This window comes from Temnothorax americanus, unplaced genomic scaffold, assembly GCF_048541705.1.
Source record: "Temnothorax americanus isolate GAGA-0224 unplaced genomic scaffold, ASM4854170v1 Scaffold2, whole genome shotgun sequence".
In the NCBI taxonomy this organism is placed as follows: Eukaryota; Metazoa; Arthropoda; class Insecta; order Hymenoptera; family Formicidae; genus Temnothorax; species Temnothorax americanus.
Window position 1 is genome coordinate 778,999 of NW_027509338.1, and position 21,586 is coordinate 800,584.

The window sequence follows — 21,586 nt, forward strand, 5'->3', positions numbered from 1 at the left end:
GCATATGGGTCTAAATAAAATATGACATGGATATACGTTGAGCGTTTCAATTCTCTATTTGAGTATTTTTCGGAACACTCTATTTGAGTGTTCCTATATTGAGCGTTCCTAACAACACGATGTATATATATATATAATATATAGATTATATTAAAAATGTAATATCAAGGATAAAGCTCTCAATAACAATAAATAAACAAACAAAGGCAAATAAGAGTTTATTCGCAACGATGGTCGGGCGACAGTAATAAAACTAAAATTACAATGATGAATAAATTAATATAATAAAGTAAACGTTTCGGTCCTTGGTTTGGACTCTCCTCAGTACATATCAAACAATGGTCAGGTGCTTCGATGCAGTGGTCAAGAAGTATCTAGTACAAAATGCAGTCAACATGCTCGCTCTCCAAATGGTGACTTTGCTGGAGACATTGTTGGTGTAGTAGCAGCTGGCAACTGTGAATAGTTTCTATTGCTGCACATAGAAACTATCCACAGTTGCCACAGCTGCTACTACACCAACAATGTCTCCAGCAAAGTCCCCATTTGGAGAGCGAGCATGTTGACTGCATTTTGTACTAGATACTTCTTGACCACTGCATCGAAGCACCTGACCATTGTTTGATATGTACTGAGGAGAATCCAAACCAAGGACCGAAACGTTTACTTTATTATATTAATTTATTTATCATTGTAATTTTAATTTTATTACTGTCGCCCGATCATCGTTGCGAATGAGCTCTTATTTGCCTTTGTTTGTTTATTTATTAAAGATGTAAGATCAAATATATAGAATTAGAGCGTCAATCGCGTATGTTTATGTCATCGCTTAATTCGATAGGTATGTCATACAATTTGCATCTATGTTATACATTATCTACCTTATTGCAAACTTAAAATAAGACAAGAAGAAATAGGTATATTTTATATTTTAATATGTAGGATTAATTAACAAAATCAAGTTCTGCTTGATGAGAGAAATCTGTTTCTATACCAGTTCTTAAAAATTGTTTTTACACTTATTATATTTAAAAACAAATTATCTTTATACCAAAAACTTACTTTCATGTTTTTTAGAAAATTGTATAGACGTTGTGTTTAATATCTCTTAATTTTTTGGATACTAAAATCACATATATATCGATATACGTAAAATTTCTAAAAAAAATTTTAATTAATCTTATAAAAATTTTCGAAGATTTTATCTAACAGACAATGACACAAAAATGAATCATGCGGTAATTAATTATATTCCGCTTTATCTTCCTCTAATCGATCGTTATCTCAGTGCATTCATGCCAGCAATTATGAAATCGATGTGCGATTACCGCTACGTTGCTCTACTACCTAATAGCATAATTAAACGTCTGAGATAAGACCGATCTGCTGTTATTAATCACAAAAGACACAGCGTAGAAAGTCACGCTGGTGTTAAGTGCAACACATTAACTGCGCGATTACTGCGGTAAAGTTCTGCGTGTACGATTATAACGCTTGAGAAGGTCATGCTGCCAGGACGAGCTATAAACCCGACTTAGAAACTACGTAAAGTATAACGACTGCTTGTAACTGTTACGCTCTGCGATTATATATCAGAAGTGTTCGATTTATGATCTGCGCTTGTAAGATGTTTAACGCACTTCGCATGCGGCTGATGTGGAAAGCGAATTCGATTCTTCTATCTTGCAAGGCCGACGCCCGCAGGCGTTTCAATTTCTGAAAGATACGACAATTTTTGCCCTGATTATTCTTGCACAAGATGAGCTCAAATATAAATTACAGTCTTATGCGCCAGTTTGTTGATATTTGAATAAAACGCGGGCATGATAATTAATAATTACTCATAAGTTACGACTCATTTCGGAAATTTATCGCATTGCATGTTTAATTTTTATAAAATAGAAGTCTATACCTCGCACGTGTTCTTTAAATATTATATTAAAAATTAGATTGGAAAAATAATTGAAACTGGGATTGTTAACTATAATTATATGGCCTAATTTTCAAAAACAGCATTCTTATAACATTTCGTGGTTTAATTGGTTCAACCATAGTTTTAACATAAAATATGTATAATACATACATATTTCTTACATGGCCTTTGAAAGTTATTTATCAACCATAGTTGTTTACATCAATTTTAAAAATATAAAATCCACAAAAGTTTTAGATAGTCACACATGTTAGCCTATCAATTTATATATTATCAATCTGTAAATGGAGCAGTCAATGGCTTAAAGTGCGTGTTTGAGTTAAGAAATATATGATGTGCATATATATTGTTACGTATACTGAGCAAACATATTTATACATGTATTTTGATATCAGCGAAGTGTCTTAATTCTCCGTGCATTGTTTGTTTCCTTCTACCTTCATGTTCTACATTTAATGGAATGTTTTTGTTATTGTTGTCTTGTTATTGTTGTTATTACCCTTCTTTACTGTGTTGTCGTTGCTTCGCACCCTGGTTTCCTCTCGTCTGTTTCCGTTCGTATCTGCCGCATCGTATATCGTCGCATGTTTCTCTCTATGCACGCGTAAAATTCTTTTTTTCATCCCGCCCCTCTACGCTCTCGTCTCTCAATCTCTCTTCGCTTTTCTCGGGATGGAAATCACCTCGAAACTTTTCCCGAAACTCCCTTCACGTCCTCGGGAGATTCACCCGCGTCTTGCTCTCGAGGATCGTTCGAAGTCGATTGTCAATTCATTAATCGCGAAAGTCCATTCCAATCCGTAAATCATCCACAGATCCTTAAAATCTTTCGTAATGTAAATTCACCCGATCAACATCTCAATTTAGTCACGGCGTCGATGATCATTTTTCTTTCCCGAGGAGGACGAGGAATGAAGGAAGCGAGAGGAAGAGAGGGGAGAGGGAAAGGGTAGACATAATGTAATTGCTTAGTCTGGATCTAGAGATTAGATGCTAGAGAACAATTGTGTGAGAGATAGAGTAAAAGCGAAAATGCAAGTGTGAGCGAAAAAGTGTGAGAAAATTGCAAGAGAAAGAGAGAGAGAGAGAGAGAGAGAGAGAGAGAGAGAGAGAGCGAGCTAGAGAGAGCGAGAAAGAGAGATAGAGAGAGAAAGGGGCAAAGTGGGGTGTGAGAAGAATGAAGAAAAGACGAGAAGATAGGACAGCAGAGGGAGAAAATTCAAACGTATCCGAAATGCCACTTGTTCCAGGACCTAAAGAAGCGCGATTCCCACATGTGCGACATGCAGGCCCTACAGCCACTTCCGGCCCCCACCAACACCGCCAACACCGCGCCCGCCATGACTACTTCCGGTGGGCAGCCACCGCTCCCGGTATCGGAGACCGTTTGAATCGCGACGGATCACGAGAACCGATCACGATCGTCCGTGTGCGCGATGCGCCAGCCACGCATTACCACACCACCAACCACCACCACCACTCACCTATAAAACTCACCGCCGTCCTCCTCCACACCTGTGCTCGCTGAACCTGATGAACGAACCACGGCCGACCCACGGTCGAAGCAACGGTGAGCCATCATCACATCATTCACGAAAAATCTTTAAAGGGCGCAGCGCGGACCACCGGAAGTAGTCGTGGATCTTTGTTAGCCCGTGCTGCGCGATTTTCTGTCGATTGTTCTGTTTCGCACGTTTCGGAAGTCCCGTATTTAAGTGAAAGTATCACGCGTATATGATCGTTTATGATTTATTTATCAAGAACTTGCGTATTATATTTTTAATATTTTTGTGTAGTGCGTTTATCGTGATGTGATTTTGTAGATTTAGTAATTTAGTTGAAGTCTTTACTCGGGTAAACTGAACGTATTAATAGAAGAGAATTGATTTCCAAATATTTCTGCATGCTGATACAACACAGTGATTAAAAGGTAAATTTTGATACTAAAATTTCGAATATTTATTTATAATTATCAAAAGTTGTTTAAGTTTTGAATATTATTTTGGGAAAATCTATTTTGAAGAGGTTCTTTCTTTATTAGCATTATTTTCCGCGAGATATAATGTTCCTTTTTTGCTCCATATATATGCGTATATGGGGCTTCGGAAATCGAAATTGATCCGTTTCAAATGTACCTCGGGTTATAATATTTGCTGGTACAACCTCATTCAATTATGTGCATTATTATTGCAAGTATGTCGTTGAATTTACAAACCACAGTTTTGCTTACAAAGTCTATTTGCTTTTACTTCCGGCGATTCACACTACTACCCTCGAATACCGATCGGTTTCTGTAATTCGATAAATTTGATGATTGAGAAATGATGATTGAACTCAATAAAATTACTTCAATCCTACGATTAGGATTGGAGTTTTAACTTGTTTATTTGAAAAAAATTGCTTTTTTTTGCTGAGCAAAGATTTTCTTAAACTTGTTTAATCATTTTTTGTTACTTTAACATCACTTTACATCTTTTAATCAATAACCTAGATATTTTAAAATTTATTAACAAATATACAAAAGAAGATATATTTTCTGTAATCTATAACAATGACGTATGTATATATAAAAACTCCAGAACTCTCGTAAATAATTTATTTTTGACATCTCGTATTTAGAAGCGGGTTTTTTTTTTGTTAAAATGGCGAGATTATGGCGAAGAGCAAACCAGTCGAGTCGTTTGGAGGCGAATTGACGATCGGAGCTGTCAGGAGGAAATGTAATTTATGATCGGTCAGCGGGTATAAGACAATTTTCCGAGATTACGTTCGCTTCGTTTGCCACTTTGAAATACGGCATAAGGCCGAGATCGGCCGATTCGCGTCGGATGAGCTCTGAGTGCAGGCAATTTTTCCGGATTTGCGTCGGCTTTTCCTGACGCGCGGCCTAGTTTCCGTCGCGGAGGCTCGCTAAATCGAGCTACGGCAGGGCAATCTTTCCCGATGAACCGCGCACGAATTCCCAGCGATACGCATCCTATAAGCGAATCGGATAATTGAAAAAGTTCACGTGTTCAGAATGGAGAAGTTGGAATATATATACATAAATTGTGTGTGTGTGTGTGTGTGTGTGTGTGTGCGCGCGCGTGCGCGCGCGCGCATTCTTTTCACGTAGATTATTGCTTTATTTTACTTTAATTTAACTTTATTTTAAGAAATCGCTGTACATATATTTGTCTTATTTCTTCGTATAAATGGCAGATTTCTCGACGGAATGGAGTTGACTTTTTATTGCCAAAACTTTTTTGTCGCATTGCCATTTTAATTGGTAGTGTAAATAATTAATATTATTATATGATATCAGTTTCTCAATCATTACATATTATTGAAATTCTTTTATGAAACAATTTGCTTTAATTTGTTTTAAGCGCAACTGTTTCATAGTATATTGCAACAGAGTGTCGCATAATTTTTTATGTCAGTCTTTGATGTTGTTTCGAATTCGCGCGATGGAGATCGTGTGGCTATGAACTTTTTTCGCGCCTTTTAATTCCAGTAATAAAAACGAGCCGTTCGCATCGACGCCACGCGATGGGAGATCGTCATCAGGCTCAGCGGCATTCCGATCCGCGATTTCACGAGCGGGTTGATTCGCTCCCCTAAGAGGACGGGGACGATCGTTCGTTATTCGGCGGGATCTACGGAGGATCTGGGAAAACTCTACGCCCATCGCGATGTGGATCGATCGCTGTCGAGGCGCGCGAGGACCTCGACGCGCGGTTTCTCCCTCGTAGTCCTGTAAGAATTTGCGCACCGATTCGCAGAAATTTCCGTTTGACGGAAAAAAAATGTCTCGTGTTAAGCAACGTTCTCGTTGCAGTCGCAATATCTGGTCGTGTGCCAAATGGATTTCTGCAGGAAGAGGAGGGAGAGAGAAAGAGAGAGAGAGAGAGAGAGGGAGAGGGAGAGAGAGAGGGAGAGGGAGAGGGAGAAGGAGAGGGAGAGAGGGAGAAGGAGAGGGGGGAGAGGGAGAGGGAGAGAGAGTGAATAGGTAAATGTATATGGCGACGTAGAGTGGATACTATGTTGATGTTTCATAATTGATCGTTTTACATTTTCCACTTTTTAGTTTTATAGCTATTTATCTCGTTTTCTATTTTTTTCTCTCTCTGTCTCCTTTCTCTCTCTCTGTTTCTCTTCCTTGCTTTTCGCCTTCTTTTCCTTTTTCTTTCCCCCCCTTCTTTGCTTTTTCTCTTTCTCTTCTCTTTCTCTTGCTCTTTCTCTTTCTCTTTCTCTATCGCTCCTCTCCCTCTCTTTTCTCTTTTTCTCCTTTTTCTCTTTCCTTTTCCCTCTCTTCCTCTCCCTCGTCTTTTTCTCTTTTTCTCTTGTTTTTTTTCTCGCACTTAACCTTTCTCTTTCTCTCTCTCTCTACTCTCTCTCTCTCTCTCCTCTCTCTCGTCTCTCTCTCTCTCTCTCTCTCCCTCTCTCTCTCTCTCTCTCTCTCTCTCTCCCTCGTGAGAGCAAAAAAAAATCGAGGTGAGCACACTTCTTGCAGAAATTTGTTCGCGGCGTCGTGATAATTAACTGAATTAATTGATTAAATCGCGCCGGCGACGAGTTCGCAAAATTGGGTGACCCAGGTGCGGCTGAGCGATTGCGATTAGGGTCACGCAATTATACGGGATTTGTCCGTGCGGAATCGAGTCCTTGGGGGGAGCGGAGGGGTTTCGCAACATGTTACTTCGCGTCAGGCCGTCCCTTAAATAATGTTCTTTCAGTGATCCTTGAAGGGAAAGAGGAGATGTATGATCGTTTATCGCGACTATTTGCACACAGCCGAAGGATTCATTAATCACATCGGAGTTAGAAATTTACTTGTGTTGTAACGGCGGCGTTACTTGACATAAACTTCACGAATTTTAATCCTTATATTAATTATATGAATCTACACGAATAATTGCAGTTAAACTGCGGCTTGTATTTACGTCTAAATTTAGTTTTCTTCATGTCTTTGTAAATATTGTTATATCTCGTACGATTATGTGTCACAATCAGGCAATATGTAACGATAAGTAGAGAAAGAAATACGAACCTAAATATGTCCATTTAAGAGTCACACTGATTCAGAATTGTGTTGAGAGAATAAAATTTTTTATCCTAATTAGAAGTACATACTGCGGAATTTTGTGATCGCAAGGCGCTCTCAGAGAACAAAACTCTCAAGTGCCTATACTCAATTTCAGCAAATTATATGAATTCAATGATTTTTAACATGTATAAATTATTATATGCGAAACTGTATATGTATATAATATATGTAATAATGTTAATGTGAAGTTAAATGAAACCGAAATAATTTTTAATATGTTGTTACATTTCTATAATTAATCTTCTACAATCTTAAGTGCTCTTGAATAAAATTATATGCATTGAAATGCTTGTTGCACACGTTATGCGTTTATATCTCATTGTTTCTGAATATCGTTTATTACTTCTGGATATTATTTATTAATATTATTTCTATGGATATATCGTTTATTAATACTGTTATTTTGAATAATCCTTATATAAAGATCATTATTTATATAAAATATTATTATTTATGGGATTATTCTTAAAAAAAAGTAATATATTAATTTAATAATTTAAACGTTAATATAATAAACACAATTCAAAAATATACTGTTAAAAGATCTTACAAAAGAATTGTTGCAGTATACTTTTAAAATTATATTGTTGAAAATTTGTACAAAAATCTTTTTGCAAGAACTTTTGGCAGTGCACTGTTATTCATTTGACGTGTTAATAAAATTATGATGACAAAAACTGAAGACAATACGAAATCGGAAAGAGAGATACACAACATATCAAAAATAAAAATATGAAACGCGAGATACCTATTAATTAATATAAAATTGATAAGACCGTCGTGGTTTATTAAGACTGTTGCTTTCAAATAATCACTGTGAAAGAAAATGATTAAAACAAGTATCGAAGAAAAAAGTCAGCTTGACGAAGTTTATAATTTTGACAGATTCAATTAATTTGATTTACTTTCTTTTTCTTTACACGTGTATATGTATAATAAATTATTTAATTTAATTAAAGAAACATTGTTTCAGAATTTTATTTTTAGAAATTGTTATATAATATATATATATTTATATTCTTTTTTTTTCTTTTTTTTAGAGTTATTAAACAAGTAATTCTCTTTATTTTACCTAAAAATTTTATAATTTAAAAAATTATTGATTTTTTTACATTTAAAAATAATTCAGCAATAAGTGAATCGATATAAATGTCGATTTATCAAAATTCTCACGACATGTTTGTCTTATATCGGGATTAACAATGAAGCAAACATTATTTATACAAGGCGGTTTGATGCGATGTGGTCAAGATGCAATTACGTGAAAGAATGTAAAAATGGAGGGACCTACGTACCTTTGTACTCTAACTTAAGATGATGCCCTCGTTCTTTCAAAGTTTCGTGGCCGACTTTAGTCGATCGCGAGGACTCTTAGGCGGTAATTTAATCGAGATATCGTTCGATCGTTTATTACGGCGTTATCGTTATCGTTGCTCGGCTGTAGCGATCGATCGTCCGCTTTCTTTTGCCGTTTGCGAGAGAAGTTTTTCTTGAATGCTACAAGAACTTTATCAGGAATATATGAAGTACCTCTTATTTAGCATATTTTACTTTTCTTTGAGATTGTGACTTTTAAGAGCATTCTATATAATGTACTTTGCATCATAATAAGCAATATCGCGGAGTTATATTTGAAAGATTATAAATAAGCTACACGGCAATTTTAATGTGGTGTACACAGCATCAGGAATTTTCATATAATTCTATATTTAACATATTGATTTATTTTTATTCATAAAATTATTTGTTTATGAACTATTTTGCGATTAACTTTTTAAAGCATTTTAGATTGCAGATGTAATATTATCGATAAAATAAATATCGTCATTAAAACACTTTGCATTAAATAAAACGTCAAAACGGTAGAGTTACATAAAATTACAGCGAGTTATATGATTATGTTATATCGCGGACGATTGACTGATGCAGTATCAGATGTATCGGAAAAAATATGAAGAAAGATAGGGGATTATACCGTGCGTGTGAGCAACGGAATTTGTTTAACGATAACATGACGCAATGTATATATATTTGTGAAATTTAGTAAGGGGAAAGGAGATGAATGCACAGCCTGTTGTCTGTAATAAAACTTTGTAATTAATGGCATGATTTGCCGTTGAACAAAAGATTTTAATGGGAAGATAATATAAAAATGTATAGAAAGATTATATTATATAACGAACACAAAAATACGAAGAAGGAGAAATATATTATATATACATATACAATACATGTATATATTATATATATAATGTACATACACACACATACACTCACGATACACGCACGTGAAGAGTGCGCTCAAACTGCGACACGTATACACTCACACACATAAAAACAGACACATCCATTTGCAGCACTCTCGCGTCGCGCAATAAAATAAATTCTAAATTGTTTCGTGTTAGAATGCGTGCCTGAGTGCGTGAGGAGAGCCAAGCAAAGGAATAAAAAAGAAGAATAAATATATGTATAGATACATGAATAATTATACAAACGAAGTGATCGATTATGCGTCCGGTCTCTCGTCTTTGTCCAAGGAGCACCGGCGGTATTTGAGACAACGTCGATGAAGATGCGGCAATTCAATTAAAGGACGTTAAATAGGCGATTCGGTGCGGAACGGGAGATATCGCAAGGATTTTATCGCATCGGATTTTCAGGATTAGCTCGTCAATGATTACTTCATCCGTCACGGACGATCGCGCGTACGCGCTTGCGCGATCCGCTGTATTTTTATTGATAATTAATTTATCTATATGGGAGGTCATATACTTTTCCTGTGCGTGTGCCAAACTTACAAATGAATAAAGTTATTTTCGAGCTTTGAAATATTGAACTGCCGTCCTTCGACATTATATATATTTAAATTTTGTTTGCCTTTCAATTAAAATAAAATTCTGTTAATAATAAAACGTTCAATTTACTGTTTATTATACTACTGTACCATATTTGTTTTATGAGAATTAATGATGGATATTGATGCGAATACGTTAACGAATAATTTCCTTATTGATATTATCAGTTCATTGTAAAATGTTCTGCTCTTCAAAGCTCTGAATAAAGAAATTTTACTTTTTGAAATGAATTGACGCCGTTATATACATCGTAATTTTAATCTATCAAGCAATCGGTTTGATGCGCCTGGGATAAACTTTCGCATAAATCGATGTCGCAAGAATATTGAATTACTCCGATTAATTTAATAATCATGCTGACGTAGTTTGGATATAACATCAAAGAAATTGACGACGCGGCGCGTCGCGACACAGTTGATCGTCCCGTGAGTTAGCCTGTAATCGATAAATAAATCGTAAATAAGTTAAGCATGCAATTAAGAATAAAAAAAGAAATAAATTGAATAGAGACTTTTCGTTGATGTTGTGACTCGTAGTGCGTGTGTGTTTGTGCATGTGTGTATACGCGTATGTGCAAAACTAGCACGCCGAAAGAGATACAATTTCGTGAATTTCAAGAATTTTCCAATCACACTTTTTTTTTAAACGTAATAATTAAGTTTTTTATCTGAATAGTATCGTATGTCGTATTGTTTTAGCACTTGGTAGAAAATCCTCTGTTTCTATTTTCTTTTAATTTTCGAATAGGATTCTTTCGGTTTTCTCTTTTAAAACACGGAAGCAAATCTATTATACTTTTTTAGAAATAAGCAGGACGATGACAATTTTACTTTAGCTTGCAATTGAATAATATTCTGCAAATTCGCGACATTATATCATCGGCGGGTAGCGAGAAGAAAATTAAATACGAATGGGCGGCGAGTAGTATGACTACAACAGCGGTAAGCGGCGTAAACCGGCAACGGACAAGTGCAAAGGGAGCAGGAATATTAAGAGAATCAACACGAGGAAAATAGACCGAAGGAAAAAGATGATAAGCGAGTCTTTCAATTTACTACTGTACTGCCAATTTTTTCCGAAAACGACGTAATAACTTTAATAAGGATATTAAGGTGACGAACGAGAATGCGCGTTTTGGTCGGGGATTTTTCTTTGCGTTTCTTTTTGCTGCTCTGAGCCCCCGTGATCTCAGAAGGAATAAGGAGAAAAACACCTAAAAATGTTTCGATTTATGTCCTTAAAGGTAGAGAGCGCCGGAGGGAAGGATACGAAGGATGTAACGAATTCGTGTCGCTCAGCGGGAAGTTTTTGATAAATATGCAAATTCCGATACTATAGATATACTGTAGATACGCGAGCGCTGCATCCGCAAACGTTTATTAAAAAAAAAAAACACGAAAATATTTTCTAAAGTTTTGCTCTGATTAAAATGTACATTTACACAAAATATTTACTTTTTCCCTGAGCACCATTTTCCTAAAAGAAAGAAAGAAAAAAAATAAAAGAACAGTTTATGGAATGTCAATACGTCTTTCAAACAAGTTCGAAAATGTGTACGTTAGCTTTAATTGTGCTATAATTTTATTTGAATTGTTGACTTGCTGCTGAGCGACACAAACTCGGTTTAGTTAAAGTTATATCTTTTTTGCACGATCAGTATTATAAATGTCGGTTTATTATTAGTGTAAGCATTCTATTTTTAGTACAATTCTCACAAGATCGATGATATATATAATTAATCTATCAACGTCAAACTTTCCTTGGGGCAACGGAGGCTCTTTCCACTTTGCTTTTACTAAATAACAGAAGAAATAAACTCTGGCGCAAAACTTTTATGCGTAAAAATAACAAAACGGATAAGAGTGGAAATATATCACGAACATCTCACGGCAATAATAATTCTGATATTATACGGTTGAAAAAATAGAAGAGATTGAAAGAATCGCTGTGTCAAGTACGTCTCTGGTTTTTTAGATAATCGCGAATGTAATTATACTGATCGTGTGACAAGCGCTTAACGCAAAATTCCCGCGATATCACGTAATTTTGTAGAGAAAACTCGCGAATGTCGCGATATTTGAGAATAACAAAAAGCAACAAAGTTGCGAAGATCTGCTCGTACCTGGACATTGATTCTTCAGCGTGCAAGTATATTGTACTTTTTTTCTTTTTTTTTCTTAAGCAGGATGCCGTCCATGGACTCATCGAGCGTTGGCAAGTGCCGATAAGTGCGTTGATTAGCGAGCGATTGAAGGGCCAAATGAATGAAATTGCTATATAATATTTTCAAGTATTCTTATATTATTAATTTTTTAGGTGAACTGAAGATTCTAACCCAATTTAATATCGTATATTACAATCCTAGAGTGAAAACTTGGTCTTTAAATTTTTTTAAATTGACGAAGGAAATAAAAAACTCTTTCACTAAATAATTTTATCATATAACGTTTTAAAAGATTATTTCAAGGGTATAATTTTTTTAAAAACCATCGAGGTATATAAGATTTAAAAAACAACAATAAAACATTGTGCACTCAAAATTAACAGATAAAGGATGCTTGTATTTTTACCTTTGAATAACACGAGATATTTCTCATCTAACTAATTGTAAGAAAGGTTAAATATGTTTAGTCTTTCTTAACTGTTCTAATTGTAAGTGTAACGTCATTAATATAACATATTTTACTTTATTATATTATATAATAATATTATATATTAAAACAACTACGTGTACCACATAGTTTAACGACTGAATTTTTGTAAACATATGACATATCTTCTCCGTTCACTTAGCTCTTCAATTAGATTGCACAAAAATCCGCGTACGTTAAAAACGAGAGGCGAGAGGTCTACGTATATAAGCATGCTTTTACGTATAAATTAGATTCACTCATACGTGCAATGCGTGCGGCGCGGCAAAGTTTGCACGGTGAAATGCATATATTCCTAGGTCAGGCTAATTAAATCAGAAGATTACGACTCTTTGAGACGCGACGCGACTGGCGACGAAACAAATGGACGCGCTGCGTTTCCACTGGATGCCTCGCTAACAACTAACGTTATTTTAATGCCGAGTTTTGTGTTAAGTTTTATTTTAATGACCGTTTGGAGTTAATTAAAAAATTGCCTTTTTTATCTCTAATATTATTCTTCACTCTCTGAAACTTAATTAAAAAATTAATTGCGATAAAATATTTAACGTATTAAGTAATTCAGGGAATGAGATTTTTAACGAATGGAAGATTTACCTTGAATTTGTTGAACAGTCAGCAAAAATATTTTTTAGTCATTATGAGACATTCTGTATGTATCCTCGATCCGTTTCAGAAATGCCGACAACTACTGCAGAGTCAACCAAAATCTTCATAGAATTTATAAAATCCCTGAGTGAGAGATTATAAATTTAAGAGAGATTATTCTTACTCCCGTGGTAAAATTACTCGAAAAAGTATATAAATTATAACAATTAATATTGACGCAGAATGATATGGTTTCGTTCAAATCATGGGAAGCTGGCTTCCCACTGTCCACGAAGAGTTAATGAGGTCAATCGCATTGGGCGATGCTTAGCATAAATTTAATAGAATAATAAGAAAAAGCTGTTGTTAACAAAATTTAAATTTAAATAATTTATTTTGGCATGAAAAATTAGTTAATAAAAGGTATTTAATTTTTGCCGTCATCTTATTGCTTATATGTGTGTAAAGCATTGCGATTTTGTATTATATTATTATTATAGTTGATATGTAAATGCTGTGAAATGTCATAGTAACACGTTCGCAACCAACATTAGAAGCGTTTATCATCGACGAGGAGCGGTGGAGCTTCGATTTTTTGCGTTCGCAGTCGAGAATTGAAAAGTTAGGGATGAGGCAGGAATGAATTCTTTCTTGATCGATTCCTCGTACAGCATTGTTTCTCATTACTTTTAGATTTATGAACACGATAATTATTATCTTTCTCCGAGCGAAAGTTCAAGGCATCGCGTGGCTGGGCCGTCGATATCATTATTCGAGTACTGCAAGCGTTGAGAATAAATCGGAATTACGAGTACTCAAATAACGATTATGCTGAACGTCCGAATATATCGGACCGCTGTTTTAAGCACCTTATCAATAATTTATAAATTATTATTAATGTTATCACAGATCATTATTATCGTTAACAAATATGTAAATATCTATGTGTAATATTAAAGGTATAAGTTTTATATCGTAGGACAGGCGAAGTTAGTTTACTATATGAATGAAATAGCATATACGTCATGATGTAGAATCACAACCGTCGTTAGAGGACTTAATTGTTCTTATTTCGTTATTGTAAAGTTCCTATTTTGTAACCGTCAACTTTGAAGGACGGTTCTAACGCACATTGTTCGCGACAATCGAATGTGCTTGGGCATTGCGCGAAACTTATTATTGTCGCGTATTCGAGAGCACCGACGGCCTGGCGGAACGTCGATGTTGTCAACGATATTTTTAATTAAAGCGTTTGGGAAGAAATTGCGATATCCTACTGGTTGCCGACGATTGTAATTATAGAAGGTGAAGAGACGTTTTAGTCAAAGGTGTTGTCCATCTTCGGTAGCTTCCACGCCTTACTCAAAGAGAAAATAAAACTAAAATTCATACTTCCAGCGCTATTTTATTATCAACTCTCTGCTATCCTGCTTATGCGAAAACTCAAATTCTCATCCCAAGAATTATCGTGCGAGCGATCAAATCCTGTTTACATTTCATTCTATGAGTATCCTACAAATTAAGCGACAAATAAAACGCGTATAAGATGATTGAAACGATAAACTCTAAAAACGCAGAATTGCAGCTACATTTTATTGCCGTTTTATTTCCTCGATATCCGAGATTTGCTTCCCGGATATCATGCTCCCGGGTATCATGATTAAATACTGTTCTTGTATCATTTCGTAAATAGGAAAATAGCGGAAATAAACGAGAAGATAAATGAAGAGATAATACTAAAGTTAACTAGAAAAAGAAAGAAACGGAGAGAGAAAGAAAAAAAAAGGAGATGGTTAACGTTTATAACGCCAGTTTATTGCCAACGCCGCGTTTGCTAGCAGAAAGTAAGAGCTTTAGTGCTCTTTGCAAAAATTATATAACTGGCAATGAGAAATCTTGTTTCTGCATAATTCCGTAAATTAAAAAAAATCAGAGATAAGCGATTTAATAAACCAGAGTAATTACAAGAATTCATTTAAAATGCAGATTTATGTTGCCAGTTTATTATCACAAACTCTATAAAATAGAAATGTAAGTAAATGTGAGAAATGTAAGAGAAGAGCGACGTTTTTTGCGGGGCTTTGCGCTTTTTAGATTTTGTTCTTACCGAGTTAAATGCAAAATTACAAGATAGACAGGAAGACGGATAAAAGCACGGAGTGAAAGGGGAGAAAGCAAGAAATAAAGTATAACTGTGATATTCGCAGTTTGAGTTTATCGCCTCTAAAGATTAATTTTATCCAGCAATTAAAACTGTTTCCATTAACTTCGGTTTATGTCCGATCCATATAAACAGCAAAGAACTTTATGCTGTTTACAGGATTTGGATCTTCATTATTTGTAGGCGGCATTGTTGTTTCAAGGGCGCGACAAATTGTTCAAAGCAAATTATAAATTTATATTTATTTTACACAATTGAATGTTTTCCTGGTCTCTTTGTTGCACATTTTTAATCGAAAACAATTTGTGTAAATGTATCGAATATCCTGTTTGCCGCATTTAATTGGAAAGCCGAGTTCAAAGTAGAAGCCGCATCTCCATAATTTTCTAAATTATCGAAAATTACAAAGTTTTGACGAATTAACATTTATATGTTATTATAAATATATTAAAAACATATTTATAAAATAATCATGTTTATAAACTATAAATTATGTTAATAACTTTATTTATATGAGTATAATTATTTATCAAAATAAATAAATTATATCCCGACAAAAATTTATTTAAACTTCTGATTATTAGAATATTTTATGTGAAAAATCGAGGGAACAATTTTTCCGAATGATATGAGTATTTAACTTATTGTTAAGAAAATAATAATAATCTTAAGTTCGAAGAGTATGAGCTAAAGAGACGCTGATAAACTTATAATAGTAACTAACTTTTGCAATTCGGAGTTTTGGACGTAACGCCGTGCTGTTCTTTAACTTATTCATTATAAAGTTCTAATATATATTGTTACGCACGACATATTATGTCGATATATTATTAGCTGTCAGCTAAGTAAAAGTTGATTAAATATGAAACAATTTGGCATACTCGGGTACCCAAGTATAATTGGGAATATTTTATTTTTTACATTGTACGTGTTATTAAATATTTAAATCGATAATAAAACCGAATTGAAATAATTTTTGAGGAAACAATTTAATTTAATTAAATTCTTTCAGCCGCTGTGTGTGTGTGTGTGTGTGTGTGTGTGTGTGTGTGTATTTATTACGCAATCTTGCGTACGTCAAGATTATGAAGAAATTAAAAACTAATTTAATTAAATCTTTGATGACTTTTTTTAAGATATTTTAAAGATATCTTCATTATAGTGTTAAGTTCTATGTTGTTACAGTAATCTAAAAAACTTAAGAAAAAAAATTCACACATACATACATCATATTATATATTAATAAATAATCTATAATCGTATTTTTAAAAATAATATTTGGCACCATGTTTCTTTTTTCCCTCGTTATTTAAAACTACATATACTTATAAGACAAGTTATTTGATTATTTGTAAGATTAATTATTTAAATTAGTATTTGTATTAAAACATATAATAATGCAGCAAGTTAAAAGAACAATTCTAAACGTTTTTAATAATTTCTTATCTAGATATTTAAATTTGCCACTTTTTAAGACCGATTTTTATCTACCGTAGACTATATCATGGGTGACTGGCAATTTGCGCCAAGTATAATAATTGTTTAGCCGCTTCTTAGAATCCGCCCACGTTATCTCGAATCCATTAACGATCGGTACGACGCTCGTTAACTGCGCTGGCGACAGAAAGTCGATAGTTAATTACGCAAATGAAGGGATCTCGTTAAACAGCCACGGCGAACACGACTGCGATAGATCGTTGTTAAAGTAACGTGCCCGCGCCGCGCCGTTTCGATCGCGCATCGAAAGTGCATAGATCAATGGCTGCATGCGAATCCTCGATTCGTCTCTACCTAAATCTCGAATGCAATCGCATATTAGATTGCGCTTGGCTTTTAAATCGGGTAATAACTTTCATCCCTTTATCTACGCTTATGAAATGGCTGGCAAGAACAAAATGCAATCCAATATATTGCCGGGATGCGATTCACGACTTGCTATATTAATTGGATTTTTCGATTGGATAAGCTTATCAATTATTCTTTAATAAATTTTCTAATAATTATGCAGAAGTTTGTCCGTATTTTTAGATGTTTAGATTTAAGGTAATTAAATTTTTTTCTTATCGAAGATTTCAATCTTTTATTTTTTAAGGTCTTTGGCGCGTATACTTTAAAATAAATTTTTCTTAACATGTATACGTATATGAACTTAATTCAGAATATTTGGCATAAAGTTTGACATTAAATATTAAAATTTCGAAGGTTAAACTTTGTTCTCTGTATCTTTTAAGAACGGAAAGTTGTCAGATCAATACCGGATTTCTTAAAGCCAGATATGACGGCAGAAATTGTGAAGTCTTTCTATAAAATTGTAAAGTCTTGCTTACTACTCTAATTTATTTGAGATAGATTGCTTCTATGCGATACTGATCTAACAATAAGTAACAATAATAAATTAATGCCGATCGAACGGCTGATTACACGGCTGATAGGCAATAAGCAATTGTATTAGCTCTAATTGAATGCGGCACGCTCGTGACATGTGTCGCGCGCAGGTGGCAAACCGTGAGAAATTATTATCGTTGGCGTTCGCGCAGGAAACGGCAGATCCGAAGAAAGGCAACGTGTCAGGTCGGGAATAATGCGCGGTGAAGATGAAGAGCCGGCGTGAATGGAATATTTTGGGTCGCGACATACTTACCGTAAAACGACTCATTCGTACCGACGGCAATTATGATTCCTTACACGCGAATGTAATTATTCGCGGCGCGGGCGCGGCTCGCCGCAATTAATTGTCCTTTGCCGGAGCAATTGCCGAATGATGAGGAGCGACACGTTCTCCCGGCTGCTGCAGCTAACCGCAACGATTAAAAGAGAGATGAAAGACGTATTCACGTTGAGCTGAATTTTTACCGCGTGTCGACGCTAGCAGTGAAAGAAATTATATGAATGCGGAGATGCGCGAGAAACCGAGATTTGCTTCGAGAAATTAAATCGCAAAATTCCTGCATTTTTGAAATTTCTATTTAAATTTATAATCCTTAGCTTCTTATTTTATTATTATTAATGTCAAAATATAATTGTAAAAAGAATTTGAATCAAATTCATTAAGTAATCTAATGAATCTGCGAAATTTATCGTGATATCTGTCCTTATTTTATCAGTCTCTTATACACGTTTCAATTAGACCACTTTGCGTCTGACATAATTTAATTAAATTTTATTGCGCAAGTTGTGCTGTGAAAGTTCCAGTTAATTACTCCATAAATTTCATCTCATTAATAATTTTATTCACTTTGAATTATAATTGCAGCGTGGCATTCCAGCGAGAGGGAAAATTTTGGTTTAAAGATTGAGACGAGTAGGAAAGAACGGGGAAGATGTTTTTCTTTTATAATCTTTATTATTATAATCTTCATTTATAGCTTGAGGGACTTCAACCTAACTGATAATGACAATAATGAGAATAATCATTTTTCTGCTGTTATATCTAGCTTTTTTTTACCTTTATTCTTTTACCTATATTTTTCAGAATACCGATAGAGCTAATATTATTAATGACAGAAATATACACAATATATTAAGAAAGATACAATTTTCTATAACGCGAAGTAAGTTGGAATATTTTTCATGTTGATAGATTTCAATTATTATTGACAAAATGTTTATTTTTTAAAAGAATCAAGGATATGTATAATAAAAACAGTGGAAACTGTAATTTGCTATACATTTACATATTTTTTTCAGAGATTTGTTAAAATTTCTAATTTTCCAAATCTCTTATTCCGCTATCGCAAGACATATTTAGGGTGGTCTAATTATTTGTTTCAAAGTTGTATTTAGGGTGGTTTAATTATATTTGTTTGGCAGCATAATTCACAGGATGTTTTAATTAAATTGGCTTAAAAGTTGCCTTTGTTTATGAGTACATCATTACTGGTTTATCGATTTAAGATTAGTATAAATAACGCCTGGATTATTCTCGACGACATAAATGTAAAAATTACAGCAAGAAATAATTTGATTTATTATGAAATTATTTTAATGTCTGTTGTTCGTTACACGTTACAAATATCTTTGTTTCCAACTGTTACTACACACCGTGTCCTGAATTTTATTTTTATCTTGATTCTATTTGTTTTATTGCATTTTATTTCTGTATTGCAGTATTGTGACTGTTGATCTCTCTCTCTGCGCTGAGGAAATTTGCGATCGCTGCATGATATCTCAATCTTCAAATAAAAAAACTTGTGCAAGGATGACACGGAATTTACTTGAACAATGACGAACGGTCATAATGTAATTGGAAGGTACTTGGATAAGACACAAGTATAAACGATTAATTTTATTCTTATAACATACATTGGTAAATTATAGCATATATAAGTAAATATTTTCTGGCACTATAGATAGATACTCATATCTATACGTCAAGCATTTTGAAATCTCTACACCTCTTTTAATTCTTAAATCCTAAATTTATAATTTAATTTGTACTTTATATTTTTAAAGGCACAATTATTTGATAATGTTAGAACAATTACGCAAGCTTATTTAAATTTATATAGGATTTTATTTTAATATAAATTTTTTATATATTTTTATTTAAAATTTTACTTTGCTCTAAATCTTGTTTTCATCTTCACGTATGTAATTAACAATTTAATTTGCTTTTGCAGTTATTATAAACGTTTTAGATTGACTTAAGAAATTATTTATAGCGGATTATTGCGTTACAAGTTGAAAAACACTGGCGTAAACGCTTAATTTATTAGCGCACCACGTGGTAGTGATTTGCAATATAGTAATACTCCGTAATGTGTTAGACAATACGCGTCATTAACTTGCCGCAAGACATTTAAGTTCGGTTAGTGAACAGAACAGCAATTGAACGATACTCCGCGTTACTTTTGATAACAATCTAAAGTTATTATTAACAATTTAAGAAATATATGTGATATTACATTATTACATGCACATTGCATAGTATATTACGTACGTATGTTGTAACAACGAATATCAATCAAATTTTTATCGTCTTCAAGTTGCTGTTCCTTTTTTGATTTTTTTTATAAATTAACTAAATTTTCTTTTAGTTTATCTTTCTTTATAATTAAATATTTTTCTTCTAATTTTTTATTTTACTTGAAACTAATATAAATATCTTTCGATTTCATTACAATTAAACTAAAAATTTTTGCATAAAGATATACTATGAGAGATGTACATATATTACGCATATTTTATTTTATATTATATACATGATAACTAGAAATATATAATTTATCATAAATATAATGTTATAATAATAAATAATACAAGGCCAAAAACGAGAGCAACATAGATATCATAAATTAAGATTATAATTTAATATCTCAATACATAATTGTGTATAAAAGGGACATTTAAGGACATTTAAGGTTCTTAAAACCTTACTATATTTAGAGATATTAACTTTTCCATACAAGAAAAATCTGAAAGGTATGATTTTCGTAGCCATATTTTGAGAAATCAAAGTGTAACGGCATGAATGCAGCTTTCAGTTTAGCTGCAATTTTATTTTGCAGATTGGATTACTTAAAGGAAAGTTGTTAGCCTAGCGCCCAATCTCTAACCTGGCCAACCTAGAGGACCGGTTCTTAAATATCAGTCATGGATTTCACACAAGATGACCGCGATGTGATTTAGAATTAATGTTTTATGCTTTGCGCACGATGCGACTCCTTTTGACTTTTATTGTTTGACTCGCTACCGACGTTAAGATATAGACGTATCCGCGCCGTTAATTTAATCTTAACTTTTTAAATGTTTTTTATTTTCTTTTTTTTACTTATTTGGTTGAGGAACACTCTGTGGAGCTCGAAACGTCTCTTTTATACACACGATTATGAATTGGGATATTATAAACTATAATCTTAATTTATGATATCTCTATGTTGCTCATTTTTGGCCTTGTATTATTCATTATTTTAAATATACGAGCTCTAAATTCAATTTATGTATAATGTTAATCTCTAAGTTTCTGATTTCGACATTATGTTATTCTAAACACAAATATGAGGAACATGGTGAGTAATTCATCAGTACATTAATCAGTTAATTAAAACATTGTAAGCCGTTATCGCGCATACATTGATTAAATTTAAATGCATAATGTTTTTAAACAAACACATTTTTTTTTATCTTAAAGAAATTTTAATGCAATAAATTATAATTTTTTAAATAAAAAAATGAATTATATAAATTAGTCGATATTTATGTGAAAGTTACAAGATATTCTAAATATTTTTATAATATCTTATTTATCTATTGTATATAACTATATTGTTATGTTTCTTATAATTTGTTACAGGACATTTTTACTGTGTG

General features: G+C 33.5%; 1 protein-coding gene across 9 annotated transcripts in view; it reads left to right on the forward strand.

Moving 5' to 3' along the window:
• Shal (potassium voltage-gated channel protein Shal) overlaps nt 1–21,376 on the forward strand; it is a 222,411-nt gene extending 201,035 nt beyond the window's left edge. For 3 of the 9 annotated variants that reach the window (XM_077405676.1, XM_077405677.1, XM_077405678.1), the window contains 2 exons: nt 3,184–3,503; nt 5,430–5,576. In XM_077405676.1, the coding sequence (XP_077261802.1) occupies nt 3,184–3,324 (141 nt within the window). In that variant the 3' untranslated portion in view covers nt 3,325–3,503; nt 5,430–5,576. Of the gene's footprint in view, nt 1–3,183; nt 3,504–5,429; nt 5,577–19,384 lie in introns of those variants that run through there. The other 6 variants (XM_077405680.1, XM_077405679.1, XM_077405682.1 and 3 more) reach the window with 4 other exon arrangements.
• The last annotated feature ends 210 nt before the right edge of the window (nt 21,377–21,586 follow it).